Source organism: Salvelinus fontinalis, chromosome 37 (genome assembly GCF_029448725.1).
Source record: "Salvelinus fontinalis isolate EN_2023a chromosome 37, ASM2944872v1, whole genome shotgun sequence".
Classification (NCBI taxonomy): Eukaryota; Metazoa; Chordata; class Actinopteri; order Salmoniformes; family Salmonidae; genus Salvelinus; species Salvelinus fontinalis.
Window position 1 is genome coordinate 15,791,560 of NC_074701.1, and position 23,068 is coordinate 15,814,627.

The 23,068-nt window shown below is 42.7% G+C and overlaps 1 protein-coding gene across 4 annotated transcripts in view; it reads right to left on the reverse strand.

Moving 5' to 3' along the window:
* Positions 1-23,068, reverse strand: part of LOC129836227 (cullin-9-like) — a 77,271-nt gene that overhangs the window by 40,943 nt on the left and 13,260 nt on the right. For 2 of the 4 annotated variants that reach the window (XM_055902101.1, XM_055902099.1), the window contains exons 3-18: positions 18,322-18,476; positions 17,368-17,955; positions 17,065-17,206; positions 16,673-16,863; positions 16,131-16,521; positions 15,635-15,827; positions 15,336-15,537; positions 14,976-15,169; positions 14,662-14,858; positions 12,109-12,346; positions 8,970-9,075; positions 8,489-8,716; positions 5,829-5,919; positions 722-893; positions 304-409; positions 97-192 (exon numbers count right to left, since the gene is read on the reverse strand). In XM_055902101.1, coding sequence (XP_055758076.1) covers positions 97-192; positions 304-409; positions 722-893; positions 5,829-5,919; positions 8,489-8,716; positions 8,970-9,075; positions 12,109-12,346; positions 14,662-14,858; positions 14,976-15,169; positions 15,336-15,537; positions 15,635-15,827; positions 16,131-16,521; positions 16,673-16,863; positions 17,065-17,206; positions 17,368-17,955; positions 18,322-18,476 — 3,290 coding nt within the window. Of the gene's footprint in view, positions 1-96; positions 193-303; positions 410-721; positions 894-5,828; positions 5,920-8,488; positions 8,717-8,969; positions 9,076-12,108; positions 12,347-14,661; positions 14,859-14,975; positions 15,170-15,335; positions 15,538-15,634; positions 15,828-16,130; positions 16,522-16,672; positions 16,864-17,025; positions 17,207-17,367; positions 17,956-18,321; positions 18,477-23,068 lie in introns of all 4 variants that reach the window. The other 2 variants (XM_055902098.1, XM_055902100.1) reach the window with 1 other exon arrangement.

Consider the following 23,068-nt stretch of genomic DNA (forward strand, 5'->3'; position numbering starts at 1 on the left):
GTACACTCCCTGCTGACCAGGGTTGGGATCAATACCATTTCAATTCAGGAAGTAAAATGCAATTGAAATTCCAATTTTCATGATGCCACAGCCCACCTGCTGACACCTCTTGATCCTGATCTGCACAATGGACCACAAGCGGGTCATGTTCTCCAGCAACACAATGCGATTGGCTGACGGAGGCACATTGGCCTGTAAACACAAACAGTTGGGGGAGGGGCTTAAACCTTAAAAAGACAAGATCATACATATAACCTACTTCCAAATATTTTCCTACTCCTGCCTGCCTATACAGCTGCTTACTGTGTTCAGCTCTGTGTTGATATTTGTGGGGTCGTCTCCTCCAAGTACTACAATGCGTGCAGGCATATAGCTGGAGTCTTCACTGGCCACAAGAACTGCCAATTGCCTTGGTTTAACAAGAACAGGAGAAAATGTGCTTACAGTAAGTGCCCAATTGTTACAGTAAGAAATAGTACAAATACGGATGCCATTGAAGTAAACGCAGCAGTTGTTTAAGATACAGCATGCAGTCTAGCATAATAATCCACAGATGCAAGAACAAGGCAATAACAAACGTTTTGGTATACAGGCAAGGGAACAGTGAGCAACACAGGTGTGCTTCATTTTCAATTGTCTTTACATATTGTGCGTAGATATCAAGAGTAAACATAACAACATTATAAACACTCAGTATGGCCAAAGTGATGTGTGGACATACCTAATCGCCACCCCCTTGTGCATGTAGATGTTGATAAAATGGGAACCTGTGCAGCCATTGGACTCCCAGTATGTTTTAGGGTTCTTGTCAGTGAGCTTGTTCGCTCGATGGTGATTAGAGGAAACCTCCACTTTCTCCCAGCACTTGTCCTCCTTGAGTTCCAAACTAGATCCTGTTGTTAACGGTCACAAGATGAACAGGACAGTTTAAGACAAATTGTACTTTAACTTTCAGAAGCTAAATAAAAACTTAAGGGATGATTAGGTCAAGTAAATAATCTACCAGTACTAGTAATGTATTTCTTGATTTTATGAAAACAGAATAAAAAAGGAATTGCATTGTGATACATTTTGCAGGGCTCCAGACTGCAAACAACTGTATGTTCTGAATCAGATGGACTATTCTAAAATGTTTCTCTTAATGTAATAGTGCACATAAAGATGAAGGCAAATTCATATCATTTGAACAAAAACAAAATCAAGATTCGGGAGCTCTATTTGAAAGTAAAATAACATAAATAGCCATATTGTCAACATATGACTTCTATCTCCAGGCCATTAGACTGTTATACAGTCACCACTAGCCGACCCGCCCAGTACCCTGCCCTGAACTTAGTCACTGTTACTAGCCGGCTACCACCCAGTAATGTACCCTGCACCTTAGACACTGCTGCCCTACGTACATAATAAATTGAACACTGGTCACTTTAATAAATCGTCACATACTGTATTATATAGTCTAGGATCATCCTATATCACTACTGCTGTACACATCTTTTCTATTTGGTATTTTATTAGGATCCCCATTAGCTGTTGCAAAAGCAGCAGCTACTCTTCCTGGGTCCATACAAAACATGACATAATACAGAACATGAATAGACAAGAACAGTTCAAGGATAGAACATCAAATGTTTTTCTTTTTTTAAATGCACACGTAGCCTACATATCAATGCATACACAATCTAGGTCAAATAGGGGAGAGGCGTAGTGCCGTGAGGTGTTCCTTTATCTGTTTTTTGAAACCAGGTTTGCTGTTTAATTGAGCAATATGAGATGGAACTTAGTTCCACGCAATAATGGCTCTAAATAATACTGTATGCTTTCTTGAATTTGTTCTGGATTTGGGGACTGTGAAAAGACCCCTGGTGGCATGTCTGGTGGGGTAAGTGTGTGTGTCAGAGCTGTGTGGAAGTTGACTATACAAACAACTTTGGATTTTCAACACATTAAATGTTTCAACTCTTAGCCAAGAGAGACTGGCATGCATATTATTTATATCAGCCCTCTGATTACAATGAAGAGCAAGACGTGTAACTCTGTTCTGGACCAGATGCAGCTTACACTACACGTTTCATGTTTGACATTAGAGAAGCTTGAAAAGCCAAGTTTTTTTCAACAGGTTATGGTCAATGATATCAAAGGTCTGCACTGAAATCTAACAGTACAGCTCCCACAATCTTCTTATCAATTTCTTTCAAAAATCAGTCATTTGTGTCTGTGCAGTACATGTTGAGTGCCCTTCTCTATAAGCATGCTGAGTGTCTGTTGTTGATATGTTTACAGAGAAATAGCATTGTATTTGGTCAAACACATTTTTTCCAACAGTTTGCTAAGAGCTGGCAGCAAGCTGATAGGTCTGCTGTTAGAACCAGTAAAATGCTGCTTTAGCACTCTTGGGTAGCGGAATTACTTTGGCTTCCCTCCAGGCCTGAGGACAAATATTTTCCTCTAGGCTCAGATTAAAGATATGACAGATAGGAGTGGCTATAGAGTCAGCTACCATCCTCAGTAGCTTTCCATCTAAGTTGTCAATGCCAGGTTTGTCATTATTGATCGATACATTTTTCCACCTCTCCCAAAATAACTTCACAAAATTCAAACTTGCAATGCTTTTCTTTCATTATAGTTTTTTTTATGCATGAATACGATGGCTCACTGTTCATTGTTGGCATTTCCTGCCTAAGTTTGCCCACTTTGCCAATTAAGTAATCATTAAAATAATTGGCAAGATCAAATGGTTTTGTGATCTGATTCGATAAAAGATGGAGTTGAATTTGTCTTTCTGCCCATAACTTAATTTAAAGTACTTTTATCTCAATCATTCTTTATATCATTGATCTTGGCTTCATTTTTTATTTTATTTTAAGATTTGAGTTTAGTCACATAATTTCTCAACTTTCAGTAAGCCAGACTTTATAGCCACACCTTCTGTTCCACGATCTCTTTCAACCATACAGTTTTTCAATTCCTCAATCCATGGAGCCTTAACAGTTCTAACAGTCAGTTTTCTAACAGGTGCATGTTTATCAATAATTGGAAGATGCAATTTCATAAATTCATCAAATGCAGCATCTGGATGCTCCTTATTAACTTTTTATGGCTGCAGGGGCAGTATTGAGTAGCTTGGATGAAAGGTGCACAGAGGTGCCCTGAGTAAACGGCCTGCTCCTCAGTCATAGTTGCTAATATATGCATATCATTATTAGTATTGGATAGAAAACACTCTGAAGTTTCTAAAACTGTTTGAATTATGTCTGTGAGTATAACAGAACTCATATAGCAGGCAAAACCCTGAGGAAAAATCCAAACAGGAAGTGGAAATTCTGAGGCTGGTGGATTTTCAACCAAGCTCCCATTGAAATCCCAGCGAGATATGGATGAGTTTTTACTTCCTACGGCTTCCACTAGATGTCAACAGTCTGTAGAACTTTGTCTGATGACTCTACTGTGAAGGGGGGCCGGATGAGAGGATAATTAGTCACCACTGCCATGAGGTGACCATGCTTTCACCATGCGCGTTCACATGAGGACCTCCGTTCCACCGCTCATCTGAAGTCAATGTAATTCTCCGGTTGGAACGTTATTCAAGATGTATGTTAACATTCTAAAAGATTGATTCAATACATCGTTTGACATGCTTCTACTGACTGTTACGGAACTTTTGGACATTTCGTCACGTTTTAGTGAACGCGCTTTGTGACTTTGGAATTGTTTACCAAACGCGCTAACCAAAGTAGCTAATTGGACATAAATAACGGACATTATCGAACAAATCAAGCATTTATTGTGGACCTGGGATTCCTGGGAGTGCATTCTGATGAAGATCATCAAAGGGAATATTTATCATGTAATTTCTGGTTTCTGTTGACTCCAACATGGCGGCTAATTTGACTATAGTTCTGAGCGCCGTCTCAGATTATTGCATGGTTTGCTTTTTCCGTAAAGATTAAGAGGTATATCTATAATTCCATGTGTATAACTTGTATTATCATCTACATTTATGATGAGTATTTCTGTTGAATAGATGTGGCTATGCACTATCACTGGATGTTTTTGGAACTAGTGAACGTAACACGCCAATGTAAACTCAGATTTTTTTATATAAATATGAACTTTATCAAACAAAACATACATGTATTGTGTAACATGAAGTCCTATGAGTGTCATTTGATGAAGATCATCAAAGGTTAGTGATTCATTTTCTCTATTTCTGCTTTTTGTGACTGCTATCTTTGGCTGGAAAAATGGCTGTGGCTTGATGGTGACCTAACATAATCGTTTGTGGTGCTTTCCCTGAAAAGCATATTTGAAAATCGGACACTTTGGTGGGATTAACAACAATATTACCTTTAAAATGGTATAAGACACATGTATGTCTGAGGAATTTTAATTATGAGATCTCTGTTGTTTTGAATTTGGCGCTCTGCACTATCACTGGCTGTTGTCATATCATCCCGTTACCGGGATTGCAGCCATAAGAATTAATCAAACTAGACCAACAAATATTTTTTACATCATCCACATAAGAGTCAGAGCAAAATCTTTTGTATGATCTCTTATATACTATTTTAGGCCCAGCTTTTGGAACTTTGGCTTTCCTGGATATAGCCACAATATTGTGATCACTGCATCCAATGGGTACGGATACAGCTTTAGATCAAAGTTCTACAGTATTAGTAAAAATGTGATCGATACATGTGGATAATCTTGACCCTGTAGTGTTTGTAAACACCCTGGTACAGTAGGTTGATTAATAACCTGAACCAGATTACAGGCACTGGTTACAGTGAGAAGCTTCCTATTGAGTGCACAGCTTGATGAAAACCAGTCAATATTCAGGTCCCCAAGAAAGTAGACATCTATTTACATCAAACACTATCAAACATTTCACACATATTATTGAGATACTGACTGTTAGCACTTGGTGGCTTATAGCAACACCCCAAAAGAAAAAGGCTTCAGATGTGCCAAGTGAACCAGCAACCACAACACTTCAATAACACTTCAGATAAGATCTTCTCTAAGCATGACAAGCATATGGCTCTGAATATATACAGCAACACCTCCCGCATAAGCGTTTGTCTCTTCTATAGATGTTATATCCTTGTATTGCTACTGCTGTATCATCAAATGAATTATCTAAATGAGTCTCAGAAATGGCTAACATTTGAATGTTATCGATGTTCTTTTTTTATTTTACCAGGCAAGTCAGTTAAGAACAAATTCTTATTTTCAATGACGGCCTAGGAACAGTGGGTTAACTACCTTGTTCAGGGGCAGAACGACAGATTTTTTACCTTGTCAGCTCTGGGATTCAATCTAGGAAGCATTCAGTAACTGGCCCAACGCTCTAACCACTAGGCTACCTGCCGCCCTTAACATAAATAGAAACATAAGCATATCGCTGCACCTGCAATAAAATCTGCAAAATGTGTGTAAGCGACCAATAAAATGATTCGATTTTGATTTGATAATCACTGGATTAATTTATTTATTGAATACCTTCTCAGTGGTCTATTAATCAAATCAAATGTATTTATATAGCCCTTCTTACATCAGCTGATAATTCAAAGTGATGTACAGAAACCCAGCCTAAAACCCCAAACAGCAAGCAATGCAGGTGTATTACACTTAATAAAGCATTGTGGATTACTTTAGAATTACTTTAAAAGATAAGTACTTTTTTTGGGGTGCAATCAAAATCATGGGATGGTGCCACCTACTGAAAAAGTTAGGGGAAATGTTAGTTTGGAGCCCTGATTTTGGCACAATTTCTTTGCGTGTCTGGTATTAGAGCTGTGCTTTGAATCAGCTAAAAGTAAATATACCTTGGCACAGATTGTGCAGAAAGACGTCAAAGAAGGGGATGTTGATTGGCTGGTGGCTTCGCCGATGCTCCTCTATTTGGCCCAAAACCATCTGTATTTGGTTAGAAAGGACAGCACGGATTACAAATGAGCTATTAGCAACAGAGTGGCATGACACTTGCAAGCCAAAATGTGACATCCCTATTGAAGTCACACTTCTAAAAACCACAAGTAAAAATATAGCAGCGAGCAGCAATGAACAGAGTTCACAGGATGACAAAGGACACAAGATCATTTGGATAACAAAGCCAGCACGATCATGTACGAACTATCATCCTTTATGTTCATTCATGAGTCTAAATACAACATCTGGAGTGAATCTGATATGGTTCATGAAGACGTTTGCAGATGATTGAGCATTAGCGTTACATATGCAAAGAATGAGTTCATAGTTTTCTTCCAGATTCAGTGTGGTTCATCTTAGAGACATCCATGATAGCGATTGAAGTTGATAGGCCACCGTGAAGTGGATTTCCAGTGATTTAAATGGACAAGTAAAACCAGATTTTTGATTAGTCTATAATCTGCCAGCCATCTTTTGACCAATCCATTAGCTAAGTTAAAACATATACAGTTGAAGTCAGAAGTTTACATACACCTTAAACAAATACATTTAAGCTCAGTTTCACAACTCCTGACATTTAATCCTAGTAAAAATTCCCTGTTTTAGGTCAGTTAGGATCACCACTTTATTTTAAGAATGTGAAATGTCAGAAAAATAGTAGAGAAAATGATTTATTTCAGCTTTTATTTATTTCATCACATTCCCAGTGGGTCAGAAGTTTACATACTCAATTAGTATTTGGTAGCATTGCCTTTAAAATTGTTTAACTTGGGTCAAACGTTTTGGGTAGCCTTCCACAAGCTTCCCACAATAAGTTGGGTGAATTTTGGCCCCTTCTTCCTGACAGAGCGTGTGTAACTGAGTCAGGTTTGTAGGCCACCTTGCTCGCACACGCTTTTTCAGTTCTGCCCACACATTTTCTATAGAATTGAGGTCAGGGCTTTGTGATGGCCACTCCAATACCTTGACTTTGTTGTCCTTAAGCCATTTTGCCACAACTTTTGAAGTATGCTTGGGGTCATTGTCCATTTGGAACACCCATTTGCGAGCTTTAACTTCCTTCTGTTGTCTTGAGATGCTGCTTCAATATATCCACATCATTTTCCTGCCTCATGATGCCATCTATTTTGTGAAGTGCACCAGTCCCTCTTGCAGCAAAGCACCCCACAACATGATGCTGCCACCCCCTTGCTTCAAAGTTGGGATGTGGTTCTTCAGCTTGCAAACCTCCCCCTTTCTCCTCCAAACATAACAATGTCATTATGGCCAAACAGTTCTATTTTTGTTTCTTCAGACCAGAGGACATTTCTCCAAAAAGTACAATCTTTGTCCCCATGTGCAGTTGCAAACCGTAGTCTGGATTTTTTATGGCGGTTTTGGAGCAGTGGCTTCTTCCTTGCTGAGCGGCCTTTCAGGTTTTGTCGATATAGGACTCGTTTTACTGTGGATACAGATACTTTTGTACCCGTTTCCTCCAACATCTTCACAAGGTCCTTTGCTGTTGTTCTGGGAATGATTTGCACTTTTTGCACCAAAGTACGTTCATCTCTAGGAGACAGAACGCGTCTCCTTCCTGAGCGTTATGACAGCTGCGTGGTCCCATTGTTTGTACAGATGAACGTGGTACCTTCAGACGTTTGGAAACTGCTCCCAAAGATGAACCAGACTTGTGGAGGTCTACAATTGTTTTTCTGAGGTCTTGGCTGATTTCTTTTGATTTTCCTATGATGTCAAGCAAAGAGGCTGTGAGTTTGAAGGTAGGCCTTGAAATACATCCACAGGTACACCTCCAATTGACTCAAATTATGTCAATTAGCCTAACAGAAGCTTCTAAAGCCATGACACCCTTTTCTGAAATTTTCCAAGCTGTTTAAAAAGGCACAGTCAATTAAGTGTATGTAAACTTCTGACCCACGGGAATTGTGATACAGTGTTAAATAAATAAGTTAAATAATCTGGCTGTAAACAATTGTTGGAAAAATTACTTGTGTCATGCACAAAGTAGATGTCCTAACGACTTGCCAAAACTATAGTTTGTTAACAAGAAATTTGTGGAGTGGTTGAAAAACGAGTTTAATGACTCCAACCTAAGTGTATGTAAACTTCCGACATCAACTGGCCTACATCCCAAATTGTGTTTTTAGGTTATATGGTTCATAAGAAGATTTTTAAAGTATTTTTCTGCACATTTTAGCATGTTATCACATCTTGCAAATGTCAAAGATGGAGGGAAATCTATACTAATGGACCTTATGGGTCCTTGAAGCAAATTTGTTCAGCATGAGGAAAGACAACTAAACACAACGTTTCAAGTCACTAGGTCAAACGGGGTGGCGGATATGATGATTTGAGTGATCATGACAGCGCCACCTATAGCGAATCGATGCCATTCTTTTTAACCAAGTTGCTCAAAAGTTACCAATCTATGCTTGAGTTATTTGACCATGTCAAGGTAATTATTATTTTATATTGAAGAATAGGTTTAGCTGTGAAAAAAAAACTATGTGGAGAGAAAATATAACTGCTGAATAGTTATATAGTAGCACTTGTACTAAACCTGTATGCAACCAGCCAGAACACTGGTGGTCATTTTCTTGTAGAGACTGGCGTACTTATCACAGTCTGTGATTAAGTCCCGCAGCTCTGCGACCATAAGCAGGTTGACACTGTGCTTGTCCAGCGCCTTGACCAGGGCTTCTTTTGTGCCCAGACGACACATCACCACGGCATAGTCTTTGTTCAGAGAGGCCAGGCGATACAGGAAGCGGATGAGCTGCTGGACAACCTAGGGAAAAAAATAAAATAACTTGTGTCATGACCATTAGCTAAAATAGAAAACACAGGATTATAGCTATGCGTTTATAATCATGGAGGATCCACAGGAGGCTGGTGAGGGCAGGTCAAAATAATGGCTGGAATGGATTGAAATCAAACACATTGAAACCATATGTTTGATACCATTCCATTTGAGCCATTACTATGAGCCAGTCCTCCTCAATTAAGGTGCCATCAGCCACATGTGGGAAGATCTTTCCTACCTCACGGTCATTAATGAATGTGGTCATAGAAGACAAGCATGGTTCTATGCTCTCATGCCATGGAAGCAGATCCTCCTGGTAATTGTCCAAGACCTTGTTCAATATTCTACAGGAGAGAATATAAAGTCACTGTAACCACCTGACACAATACATGCATTGCATATATACAGTGCCATTCGGAAAGCATTCAGACCCCTTGAGTTTTTCCACATTTTGTTACGTTACAGCATTATTCTAAATTTGATTAAATAAAATAATTTCTTAAGCAATCTACACACAATGACAAAGCGAAAACAGATTGACATTTTTGCCAATGATTATTTTTTTATTTTTTGCTTATTTACATAAGTATTCAGCCCCTTTGCTATGAGACTCAAAATTGAGCTCAGGTGTATCCTGTTTCCATTTATCATCCTTCAGATGTTTCTACAACTAGATTGGAGTCCACTTATGGTAAATTCAATTGACTGGACATGATTTGGAATGGCACACACACACACACACCGGTCTATAAAAAGGTCCCACAGTTGACAGTGCATATTAGAGCAAAAACCAAGCAATGAGGTCGAAGGAATTGTCCATAGAACTCCAAGACAGGATTGTGTCGGGGCACAGATCTGGGGAAGGTCCCCAAAAAAACAGTGGCCTCCATCATTCTTAAATGGAAGAAGTTTGGAACCACCAAGCCAATTCCTAGAGCTAGATGCCCAGCCAAACTGAGCAATCAGGGGAGAAGGGCTTTTGGTCAGGGAGGTGACGAAAAAAGACCTGATGGTCACTGACAGAGCTCTAGAATTCCTCTGTGGAGAGGGAAGAACCTTCCAGAAGGACAACCATCTCTGCAGCACACCACCAATCAGGACTTTATGATAGAGTGGCCAGCCAGAAGTCACTCAGTAAAAGGCACATGACAACCCGCTTCGAGTTTGCCAGAAGGCACCTAAAGACTCTCAGACCATGAGAAATAAGATTCTCTGGTCTGACGAAACCAAGATTGAACTCTTTGGCCTGAATGCCAAAGTCACGTCTGGAGGAAACCTGGCATCATCCTTACGGTGAAGCATGGCGGTGGCAGCATCATGCTGTGGGGATGTTTTCAGATGCAGGGACTAGGAGACTAGTCAGGATTGAGGTAAAGATGAGCAGAGCAAAGTACAGAGAGATCCTTTATGAAAACCTGCTCCAGAGAGCTCAGGACCTCAGACTGGGGCGAAGGTTCACTTTTCAACAGGAAGACAACCCTAAGCACACAGCCAACAACGCAGGAAGGGTTTCGGGACAAGTGTCCGAATGTCCTTGAGTGGCCCAGCCAGAGCCCGGACTTGAACCCGATCTAACATCTATGGAAAGATCGAGAAATAGCTGTGTAGTAACGCTCCCAATCCAACCTGATAGAGCTTGAGGATCTGCAGAGAAGAATGGGAGAAACTCCCCAAATAAAGGTGTGCCAAGCTTGTAGCGTCATACGTAAGAAGACTTGAGGCTGTAATCACTGCTTCAACAAAGTACTGAGTAAAGGGTCTGAATACTTATGTAAATGTTTTTTTTTTTTTTTATACATTTGCAAACATTTCTGAAAACCTGTTTTTGCTTTGTCATTGTGTGTAGATTGGTGAGGTTTCATTTTTTTAAATCCATTTTTGAATAAGGCTTTAAGGTAACAAAGTGTGGAAAAGGGGTCTGAATACTTTCGGTAGGCACTGTACATAACCTACTGCCCTTTGAGGTTCATTACACAGTATTGATGACAGGATCTAGGCACTGACATGGCATTCCAACAAGTAAACCCTGTAGTTAGTGTTTTGTCACGATACCAGATATTTTACATCGATAACGATACCAGGTTAAGCATCATGATACTTGATACCGAAACAATACTATGAAAAAAAATGAAAAAAGAAAGCGTTGTAGTTAGTCAAAGAATAACCACTAGGCTTTAGTTTTTTAAAACATTGAACAATATGTTGATAACTGGTAGAGCAAATCAAATAATTTATATTCTATACTGAAACAAAATAAAACAACAATTTCAAAGATTTCACTAAGTAAATCAGTCAATTTAAATAAATTCATTAGGCACTAATCTATGGATTTTACATGACTAGGCAGGGGCACAGCCAAGGGTAGAGATCCAGGCCCAGCCAATAAGAATGAGTTTGCCACAAAAGGGCTTTATTGCAGACAGAAATACTCCTCAGAACTCCCCCCTCAGACAATCCCACAGGTGTAAAAGCCGGATGTCAAGGTCCTGGGCTGGCATGGGTACACGTGGTCTGTGGTTGAGAGGCAGGTTGGACGTACTGTCAAATTCTCTAAAGCGACGTTACGGTAGAGAAATCAATGTTCAATTCTCTGTCAACATCTCTGGTGGACATTCCTGCAGTCCGCATGCCAATTGCACGCTTCCTCAAAACTTGAGACATCTGTGGTATTATGTTCTGTGACAAAACTGCACATTTTAAAGTGGCCTTTTATTGTCCCCAGGACAAGGTGCACCTGTGTAATGATCATGCTTGTTTAATCAGCTTCTTGACATGCCACACCTGTAAAGTGGATGGATTATCTTGGCAAAGGAGAAATGCTCCCTAACAGGGAACTAAACACATTTGTGCTGAAAATTTGAAAGAAATAAGCTTTCTGTGCATAATAACAATGTATAGGACTTTTTTTCACCTCATGAAACATGGGACCAACACTTTACATGTTGCGATTATACTTTTGTCCAGTATATACTCAATTTCTTTCAAAAATAAAACACCATATTAAAGAACAGAAGAATACCTTTAATTTCCTTACGCAAAACCATAGAGACTCAGAGCAGACAAAACACAATTTTACAATTACATCTAAACTTTGAAAAATGTAATTTGATACATGTCAGGGTTAATTTGCTAATCTATGGCCATAATATTGGGTCAAATAACATAGACCTATGATTAATTATTGCTAAATAATTTAATGAATTAAATAGTTCCAAAATGACAAAAACACAAGCTCATTTCTAAAGCTTGTATATTGCAATAGTCTACACACCATAGAAATACAATAGATTTCACACAGCATACTACAATTCCCAGATTGCATTTCACTTCCCAGGGTGCACTTTTCATGTTACAGTTTCGAAAAAGCTCCGTCTCACCTGAGGATGGAGAGTTGTGTGGCCCGGTCGGCCCGGTGCTGGTCCATGAGGCGCACCAGGTCCTGGTAGGTCTCTCGGCTACGGGTCACCTGGTTGCGCTCCTCCTCTAACTGGGAGGAGTTGTCACACAGCAGCTGCTCCAGAGTCAGGATCACCTCCTTGTTGGCTGTCATCTCCTTCAGGCTCACCACCAGCATCTTTAGCTCTGCATCCTTGAAGTCCAACTCCTCCATCAACTCTGAGGGGACATATTCAGAACAGAACTTACAGAATCCTCTTTGTCCAGGGTTGTGCATAGAAAAGTATTGGGCGGCCCGCCTAAGTGTTTTTATGGGCCACAAATAACTTATGAAAATAGAAAATAATGGAAAAACATTCAGTGTAAACTTAAAGTATGTACAGCCATGGCCAAAAGTTGAGAATAACACAAATATTAATTTTCACAAAGTCTGCTGCCTCAGTTTGTATGATATCAATTATGAAGAGTGATAAGATGAATTGAAATAAATTGCAAATTCCCTCTTTGCCATGCAAATGAACTGAATCCACAAAAAAAAACATTTCAGCCCTGCCACAAACAGACCAGCTGTCAACGATTCTCTCGTTAACAGAGGTGTGAGTATTGACGAGGACAAGGCTGGAGATCACTCTGTCATGCTGATGGAGTTCGAAAAACAGACTGGAAGTTTCAAAAGGAGAGTGGTGCTTGGAATCATTGTTCTTCCTCTGTCAACCATGGTTACCTGCAAGGAAACACGTGCCGTCATCATTGCTTTGCACAAAAAGGGCTTCACAGGCAAGGATATTGCTGCCAGTAAGATTGCACCTAAATCAACCATTTATCGGATCATCAAGAACTTCAGGGAGAGCGGTTCAATTGTTGTAAAGAAGGCTTCAGGGCGCACAAGAAAGTCCAGCAAGCGCCAGGACCGTCTCCTAAAGTTGATTCATCTGCGGGATCGGGGCACCACCAGTACAGAGCTTGCTCAGGAATGGCAGCAGGCAGGTGTGAGTGCATCTGCACGCACAGTGAGGCGAAGACTTTTGGAAGATGGCCTGGTGTCAAGAAGGGCAGCCAAGAAGCCACTTCTCTCCAGGAAAAACATCAGGGACAGACTGATATTCTGCAAAAAGTACAGGGATTGGACTGCTGAGGACTGGGGTAATGTCATTTTCTCTGATGAATCCCCTTTCCGATTGTTTGGGGCATCCGGAAAAAAGCTTGTCCGGAGAAGACAAGGTGAGCGCTACCATCAGTCCTTTGTCATGCCAACAGTAAAGCATCCTGAGACCATTCATGTGTGGGGTCGCTTCACAGCCAAGGGAGTGGGCCCACTCACAATTTTGCCTAAGAACACAGCCATGAATAAAGAATGGTACCAACACATCCTCCGAGAGCAACTTCTCCCAACCATCCAGGAACAGTTTGGTGACGAACAATGCCTTTTCCAGCATGATGGAGCACCTTGCCATAAGGCAAAAGTGATAACTAAGTGGCTCGGGGAACAAAACATCGATATTTTGGGTCCATGGCCAGGAAACTCCCCAGACCTTAATCCCATTGAGAACTTGTGGTCAATCCTCAAGAGGCGGGTGGACAAACAAAAACCCACAAATTCTGACAAACTCCAAGCATTGATTATGCAAGAATGGGCTGCCATCAGTCCAGATGTGGCCCAGAAGTTAATTGACAGCATGCCAGGGCGGATTGCAGAGGTCTTGAAAAAGAAGGGTCAACATTGCAAATATTGACTCTTTGCATCAACTTCATGTAATTGTCAATAAAAGCCTTTGACACGTATGAAATGCTTGTAATTATACTTCAGTATTCTATAGTAACATCTGATAAGAAGATCTAAAGACACTGAAGCAGTAAACTTTGTGGAAATTAATATTTGTGTCATTCTCAAAACTTTTGGCCACGACTGTACAAAGATAAATGGACCTATATATATTTTTTTTCATAAGATCTTTAAGAACTAACAATCACCAAAATAAAAGCTAGACAGTCAGGGAGAATCCCAAATTCTAGTATTTTTGTCATGGCATGGGGCCCCCATTGATTTTGCTTTAATGTTTGAGTCACTCTGATAGCCATGGCAAAAAGTGTAGAATTGCAGGAAATTTGCTTTAAAACTGCACATTTTCCTCTCAGCCCCATGGCAAGGTGTAGAATTGCAGGAAATTGTATTTTACATCAAATTTCTGTCTCATGGCAAAATGTGTATAATTGCATGAAATTGGCTTTAAAACAGCAAAATTGTTTTACTGTGGCCAACAGGAGAGCCTCTAAAATGGCCATGCCCCCACCACAACCAACACCTAAACCCAATTTTGATCCCGAAAAAACCCTGTTGTCCACATTGGGACATAAGCCCACAAGAACGGGATGTCATATTTTCTTTGTTATTTTTTGTTAGAAGGAACCGTCATAGTAATACAAGAGGCGTGGCAGAAAAAGCTCATGTGCAACTAGCCAGCTAGGAACGCCTATATATAACCGGAACTCCGCACTTATTGATGAGTGTGTTCAGATGAGCAGTGAAATCGCACCTTTTTTCTCCAGCTTGTGGTCCATGGAGATGTGGTTGAGGGCGATGATGGCCAGCCATTTCTCTGGCCGCGAGGCCGCGAGGCACTTCTTGAGCACGGTGCTGACATCACAGGCCACCAGCTGCTCCGCCAGGTTCTTACTACTAGAGATCAGCATGATGATCACCAACAGACCGTTCCTTACCGACAACATACACCTGGTAGAAGAGAGAGCAGATATCCCTTAACCTCTACTGTTACAAAAGCAGTCTCATCATAGGAGTTGGGCATGTTAACATTCCCTTTGAGAGCCGGTCGAGGTGCAAATGACATACCCAGATGTGTTGAGCATCAGTTCAATGGCAGCAGGGATGGCAGCCAGCAGTCCCTTGGAGCCCTCGGGGGTGGCAGAGCCAATACTGGCAAAGACTCCGAGCATCATAGGTGTGCCAGACTCAGAAAGAGGAAGACAACAGCTGCTCATGCTGCTAAGGTTATACTTACTTGCGCCTGTGATGACCATCAGAGTCTAGAGCGGAGGAAAGAAACCAATCGTGGACAGAAACATGATAGAAAGCTTCTCCTTTACAGAGTTCTCATTACTTGTCATCCCCTAAAACTGCGTAAGAAATCTAGCTAGATTACATAACTGCCGGGAGTAAAAACAACTCACAACAAAGTGATTGAGAACTCACCGCCAGAGCAACTTGCTGGATCTGTGGGACAGTGGGGTATTCCTGCATACAAGTGAGGATGGCTTTAACGCCCCCCTCCGTGGCAAAGGAGACCCTCCACTCATACTTGACCATGAGGGTGCGGGTGAGACGCAGGGTGCTGACCACATTCTCCTTGGGCTGCCCACTCAGCATGTCGACCACAAGCTTCAGGACTTTATCCCTGGGGGTGGGGGGCAGAGAAAAGTCAAAGATCATGTTGGGAGGACACAAATGTCAAATGTGACCCTATAGAGGAAGTGTGCAGGCAGCAGCCTTACCGAATGGTCTGGACAGCGTCTGTCCTGAGGGTGCTCCTTTCCTGAGGCCCCTCGTCCTCTAGGACCTTGGTGATAAACTTGATCCCAGCCAGCTGCTGGACTGGATCTGAGCCACTCTTCTTCATGATGTCCACCACCTCCCCAAGCTTCTCCAGGGCCGTCTTCTTGCCCTGCACCTTGGAGTTGTTGAACACTGGTGGTGAAAACACAAGGCAAAGCATGTTAGAGTAAGAATGGCTGTCATGATCCAAATCATCCTGTATCCTGGGGTGTTTTCACTAGGAACCAAACGGAAGCAAATGGACTGAAATTGGGAGGGATCTACCTGAATTTGTCAAATAAACACTTGTTTTCATTTTCACAATGCAAAATGTTTTGCTACAACAACAAAAATGGTTTCACTTGTCTTTCTCTAGAAAAAATGGTGTTGGCTACAGCTAGAGGTAGTTTTCCAACTGAAAAAACAAACAAAGCTCAAACACACTGACTGCCACACCTTTCATCTTCTCCTCCAGGTCTTCTGAGTAATTAGACTCTTCCATGGGCAATTCAGACTCGGTGTCAGAGATATAGTCTGTAGGACTCTCCTTCTTAGGCTTCTTAGAAAATGAGCCCATGACAGAGGAGGAGGAAGCAGTGCCAGCAGATGAAGAGGTGCCCTGTCCTTCTCCCAGGCCAGAGGAGCCCGGGCAGCCGTCGGGCAGCAGCTCGTCATCCTCCAGGCCTCCCCCACCGCGCCGCATGTAGTGTTTAGAGAAGGAGTGGGAGCACAGCAGGTCCCACAGACACGAGTTCTGCAGGGTCTGCTTCAGGTAGTGGAGCAGCTTACGGGCCACCTCGCCTGGCACCGACAGCCGGATAAGAGTGGCCTCGTCTGCGTCTGACATCTGACAAAGCAGAGAGAGGCAAGTCAAAAAACATGAAATCTACGGTCAACTTCCATGGGGGCTGAGAGTCATGAAAAGAGCAGGACGAATGATTAGATTAGAGAGTGAGGGATTTGAAGCCAGAGGGGAGGATGGAGTGATGGGCACTTGCCTGTTCATCCAGGCTCTGACGCAGGATGTTGTTGATCTCCTGCTGTTGCTTTGGTTCCAGCTTCTTGATGAAGAAGAGCACTTCCCACCACTCAGCTCGGCTCAGGGTGGCGCCATCAGCATGCAGCCCCTCAGCCAGGTAAGGCAACGAGTACAGACCGCCAGGAGGCTTGGAGAAGAACGTCTGACTCACTACATACAAGGGAGCACAACACCAACAATATTAGACCGTCTCTAATAAAACAGTATTTGGGCATTTTGTTGAGTTTACAGAATAACCTGCAAGTGCATTAGGGCTCAAAGTTCATGTGCCTTGATGCTTTCGGAGCCACGTTACTGTTGAAAGTCACTTACTTAAGTGCGATTCTGTGGGTGCAGGTGACCCCCTCTTACCAGCCGTGAGCTTGATGGTCTCAGTCAGGGAGGAGGCTTTCTCCTGGGCGTCTTTCTCACCCTGTCCACTGGTGCCAGCGGCCATGATCTCAACCATGTGCCAGTGCACCCAATAGGTCCGAGATAGGGAGTTCCAGTACACCTGTGCCCACAAAAAGAAGCAGATAGCAATAAGCCAATCACATTGAAGCAAATCTGATCTGATATTGTTAATAAAGTTTTTGTAACTCCGTCATCACTCTAAACCCTTAATCAGATCTCAGGAGCCAGCTGTGTGCTGATACAAGGTGTGATGTTTTGTACCTGCACTGGTGGCGAGCCGTCATTACTGTAGCGGAAGTCCCCCTCATCACCAGCGCTGACTTCCTCATAGTCCTCCAGCATACGGACCAACATGCCGCTCTTCAGGTTGTCCTGCACGTACTCCACGTAAGCAGAGCGGCTGGCAAAGTCTGTGCGTGTCCTGAAGTCGCTGCCGGTCTTCTTCTTGGGTGGTGTGGTGGCTGGAATGCTTGAGGTGGTAAAGACAGGAAATGCAGAGGCAGAGAAGCGGGGCTGGAAGATGGAGCGCAGCATGCGGCGGGGCGTCACGTCCTCCTGGTCCTCCCCGCAGGCCCTGCCATGGGCTAGGCTGCTGGACTGTGGCGGTTGCCGGTTGTGGTCCCAGCCCATGACGTGAACCAGCTCAGAGATGAGGTTAGCCATGGCCATGGTGAACTCAAACTCTCGCTGGACACGTAGGTTCTCTGGCTGGTGGCCTGCCCCTGAGGAGGAGCCTGCTGCGTCTTGCCGCTCAGAGCTTGACTCCACCCCTGCCGTGTTGAGCTTGTCCATCAGGGACGTCACACACAGGTACCGCTTCACCAGGGAGAACAGTAGCTTCCCTGGGATCTGGAGCACACGGGAAACGTCACCTTACATCTTAGCGATAGGTAATTTACTGGTTTGATCTAGGACAGGGTTCTCCAACCCAGTTCCTGGAGAGCTACCCTCCTGTAGGTTTTCGCTCCAACTCCAGTTGTAATTAACCGGATTCAGCTTATCAATCAGCTAATTATTAAAATCAAGTGCGCTAGATTCGGTTGGAGTGAAAACCTACAGGGCGGTAGCTTTCCAGGAATAGGGTTGGAGTGAAAACCTATAGGGCGGTAACTCTCCAGGAACAGGGTTGGCGAGCCCTGATCTAGAGGTACATGTAGGAACACATCGGTAAGAAAAAATACTGTACATAGACATAGAATGTGATTTGGTAGTTACCTGAGGGAGGTGGATTCCCTCAAAAGAGATGCCATGCTCCTCAGAGGAAGTGGTCTCTGCAAACAGCTCCAGGAGGGTGTAGCGATTGTCAAAGTCCATGTGCTGCTCAATACCGTCCTGCTGGCTGAGTGACAGGAGCACATAGGCACGGCTCCCTGGGGGAAGACAGAAGCACCATTGTTATTTTAGGTGGACACTCTCTCTCGTATTCTCTCCCCCTCTGAGATTTCACTGGTTGGTCTGTCATGACACCTAGTATTAGGGGTGTGAATGTTTAAACAAAAATGGGATCCTTAACGTTAAGAAAACATCATCCCCCCACAATTTAAATCACAGTGAAGCTGGCTCGCCTGCACTTTTTCGTCGCAAATGATGCGAGAGTGTGTTCAGTCTGGTCTGTTGCATGTAGAATATCCTAGCCTATTCATTGATGATAGGCCCTGTTTTACTGAAGTTGTGTGACGACCCTCCCACTCGGTCTGCCGTATTCTTTCTCTTTGCTCTTGTTTTACTTATTAGGATGTTCGGCGGGAGGAGCTGGGAGGGTCGTCAGCGACATGGGACACACCTGGGCCCGGGTGTGTCCCAGGATAAATACACCTCTTCTCCATTCATTGAGGAGACTCTCTCCATGCAGACACACTGTTCGATTTTGGTTGTGGCATTTGTGTGGCCGTTTGTTTGTTTGCTTTGGCACTTTTCAACACATTTATGCACGCAACCACTCACGTGCACTACTGATTACACATACCATTGTTAATTGTATTTACGTTACCTCAGTTAATAAATATATTTTTGTTATTCCTAATCTCCACGTTGTCTCCCTTTTTGTTACGGACTTCGAGCCGGTTTGTGACAGTTGCGAGACATTGCAAGCCAATAAATTGCAAAATACAGCATTCCATTGCGAGATACAGATTTTGATTGCCGATAGACAGCCCTAATGCACGGTTCAAACTGTCTGCCTAGTGGCCGACCTGCTTATACTGTGCCTCTCCCCTCTCCCTCAGTCCTTTGCAAACTTGCTAGGAAAGATGCGAGTGTTTGTCTTCTCAGAAGTACAGAACTAAATCAGTCTCCTCCATTCCAAAAATACTGAATCATAGGAGTCAATTCCTAACAGAAGATGTGTTTTCTTTCAACTAAATATTATCTCACGACCTTCAAAGTACTTTTTTAGGCGTGGTCTGCGGGCAGGCAGGCAGGCTGCGCGTAGGTAGATCAAGATTATTTGATTGACAGTTCTGGTCGCCTAGTGATGGACATCGGTCCCGCTTCAGAAGCGGCCTTCTTTTACAAACAAGTAAAATGCCCATTCAATGGCGCTTCGAAACCATCTCCAGAGAAGGTTTCGTGTCGGCATTTAAAAATCTGTAGTTACCCTTAGACATAAAACACATGCCGTACCCGAGGCACTTTCAAGGGTATATGACTGCGGTAGATAAAACTTATTTGCCCGGCTCTGCATTATGAATTGACGTGGAATTTTATGATTTTTAAATAATATTTAAAGACAAACGGGGGGGGGGGGAATGGGTGTTTAAACGTGAAGCAAAATTGTCATCTAGTATCTAATGAGGTGGTTACCACTGTCCCAGGAGTGTTGAGATATACCAGAGCTTAATCATCTTAATCACCTGTTAACAATACATTTCCGTTTCACTCAATTTGCACTTACAAGACAACCTAAAATCCTGGCATGGTAATAGTACTTACAATGATGTGCTTTGTTTTTGCACTTGCACCAAGAAATCCTTGTGAACAAATATATTTTAGGGCAGAAGTGTGTGACTAGGTTTACAGGCAGCCCAATTATGTTTTCCACTAATTGGTCTTTTAACCAATCACATCAGATCTTTTCACATTAGATATTTTTCAGAGCTGACCTTATTGGTCAAAATATAAATTAGTGAAAACGCAACCTTTGTGACAAAGCAAAGGCCTTTACAACCATATCAGCTCCCATTCACCTCGGAATACGGCAAAAGTGTAAACACAGACAGGGTTCAAGAGATCTCCTGTGTACTCAAGCGTTTCCTCAACAGGGCTCAGCTATGAAAACAAACATCAGTCAGTTTCAGACACTGACGGAAATGCAGAGCTGCGCTTAGCGTCATGTCAAAGGTCTCAGCCCTTCCTGATAGGAGTTACATCGAATAAAATTCCACAAGGATTGTGGGCCTCATAGCCTAAGGAGAGGGAATAAAAAATTTACAGAAACCAAGAGGCAATTCTATACAAGACAGCAGAGCACACACATTCGGATCTTCATTAAAAACAAATATATTTTGGTCTCCCTAGTGGCGCAGCGGTCTAAAGGCACTGCATCGCAGTGCTAGAGTCGTTACTACAGACATTTATTTAATTCCCAGGTTGTGCCACAACCGGCCATGGCCCCAAAGGATTGCGCACAATTGGCCCGGCATCGTCCGGGAAGGTTTGGCAGATGGGGCTTTATTTGGCTCATTGCACTCTAGCGACTCCTCCGACACATTGATGCGGCTGGCTTCCGGGTTAAGCTGGCGGGTGTTAAGGAGCGGGTCATGTTCTGGAGGACGCATGGCTCCACCTTCGCCTCTCCCGAGCTCGTTGGGAGTTGAAGCGATGAGTCAAGATAGAAAATTGCAGAGAAAAAAGGGGTTCAAAATGTTTTGGTTTGAATAAAAACACTGAGTGGCTTAATAAAGAAAAAGTAGCCTACAATAAAATTAAACACAGCCAAATTCAATGAATGTTCTACTGTTTTCATAAAGCATGTTAGAAAATATACATTTCAGGCCTCCTGAGTGCACAGTGGTCTAAAGCACTGCATCAGAGTGCTAGCTGTGCCACTAGAGATTCTGGGTTTGAGTCCAGGCTCTGTCGCAGCCGGCCGCGACCGAGAGACCCAAGGGACGGCGCACAATTGTCTCCGGGGTCATCCAGGTTAGGGGAGGGTTTGGTCGGCAGGGATGTCCTTGTCCCATCGCGCACTAGCGACGCCTGTGGCACGCCGGGCGCAGTATACACTGACACGGTCGCAGGTGTACGGTGTTTCCTCTGACACATTGGTGTGCCTGGCTTCCGGGTTAATTGTGTCAAGAAGCAGGGTGGCTTGGTTGGGTTTCGGAGGATGCACGGCTCTTGACCTTCACCTCTCCCGAGTCCGTACGGTAGTTGCCGCGATGAGACAAGACTAACTACCAATTGGATACCACGAAATTGGGGATTTTATTTTTAAAAGGTAATATATTTCTAAATTTCATCTCCAGCAGAAAGTTGCTAAGAATGCTCTTAGGGATAGGGGGCAGTATTTTCACGTCCGGATGAAAAGCGTGGCCAAAGTAAACTGCCTATTACTCAGAAGCTAGAATATGCATATAACTGGTAGATTTGGATAGAAAACCCTCAAACGTTTCTAAAACTGTTAAAATAGTGTCTGTGAGTATAACAGAACTGATTTGGCAGGCGAAACCCCGAGGACAAACCATCCAGGGAAGAAAAAAAATGAGGTCATAATAGAAAACCAATGGAAAATACTGAAAGCCCTATTTAAAAGGAACCTGGTTGCAGTTCCTACGGCTTCCACTAGATGTCAACAGTCTTTAGAAATTGGTTGATGTTTTTCTTTTGAGAAATGAGGAAGTACGGCTGTTCTTTGTAAGTGTCACTCCAGATGGATTCTACTGTTTGGTGCGCGTGAACTGGAACGCACTTCACGTTTTTATCCGCTATTGGAAACAGTTTATCCAGTCTTAAATTGTATAGATTATTTACGTTTTAGGATACCGGAGGTTGGATTAGGAACGTTGTTTGAAATGTTTGGACCAAGTTTACAAGTAACTTATTAGATACTTTGTAGTCATGTTGGGCGAGTTGGAACTGGTGAATTTTGAATCAAACGCGCCAAATAAATTGACATTTTGGGGATATAAAGAAGGACATTATCGAACAAAAGGACAATTTGTGATGTTTCTGGGACATTTTGGAGTGCCAACAGAAGAAGATCTTCAAAGGTAAGCCATTTATATTATATTTATATTTTTTGATATTTCTGACTTTTGTGTCGCCACCTGCCTAGTTGAAAATGATTTTCATGTGTCTGTATGCAGGGTGCTGTCCTCAGATAATCGCACGGTCTGCTTTCGCCGTAAAGCCTTTTTGAAATCTGACACTGCAGCTGGAATAACAAGAAGTTAAGGTTTATTTTGAAGTATTATACTTATATTTTCATGAATCTTGAATATTGATTTTTCTGTAGTTCGAATTTGGCGCTCTGCAATTTCACTGGATGTTGTCAAATCGATCCCGCTAACGGGATTGGCGAGGGAAGTGATCAATAACAGGTTAAACGGTGGCAGTGCAGTTAAAAAGATTATTTCTCTTTGCCAATATAATCCATCCACCTGACAGGTGTAGCATATCAAGAAGCTGATTAAACAGCATGATCATTACACAGGTGCACCTTGTGCTAGGGACAATAAAAGGCCACTAAAATGTGCAGTTTTGTCACAACACAATGCCACAGATGTCTCAAGTTGAGGTAGTGTGCAAATGGCATGCTGATGTCAGGAATGTTCACCCCAGCTGTTGCCAGATAAATGAACGTTAAAATTACCATAAGCCGCCTCCAACGTGTAACCACGCCAGCACACGACCTCCACATCCGGCTTCTTCACCTGCGGGATCGTCTGAGACCAACCACCCAGACAACTGATGAAACTGAGGAGTATTTCTGTATGTAATAAAGCCCTTGTGGGGAAAAACT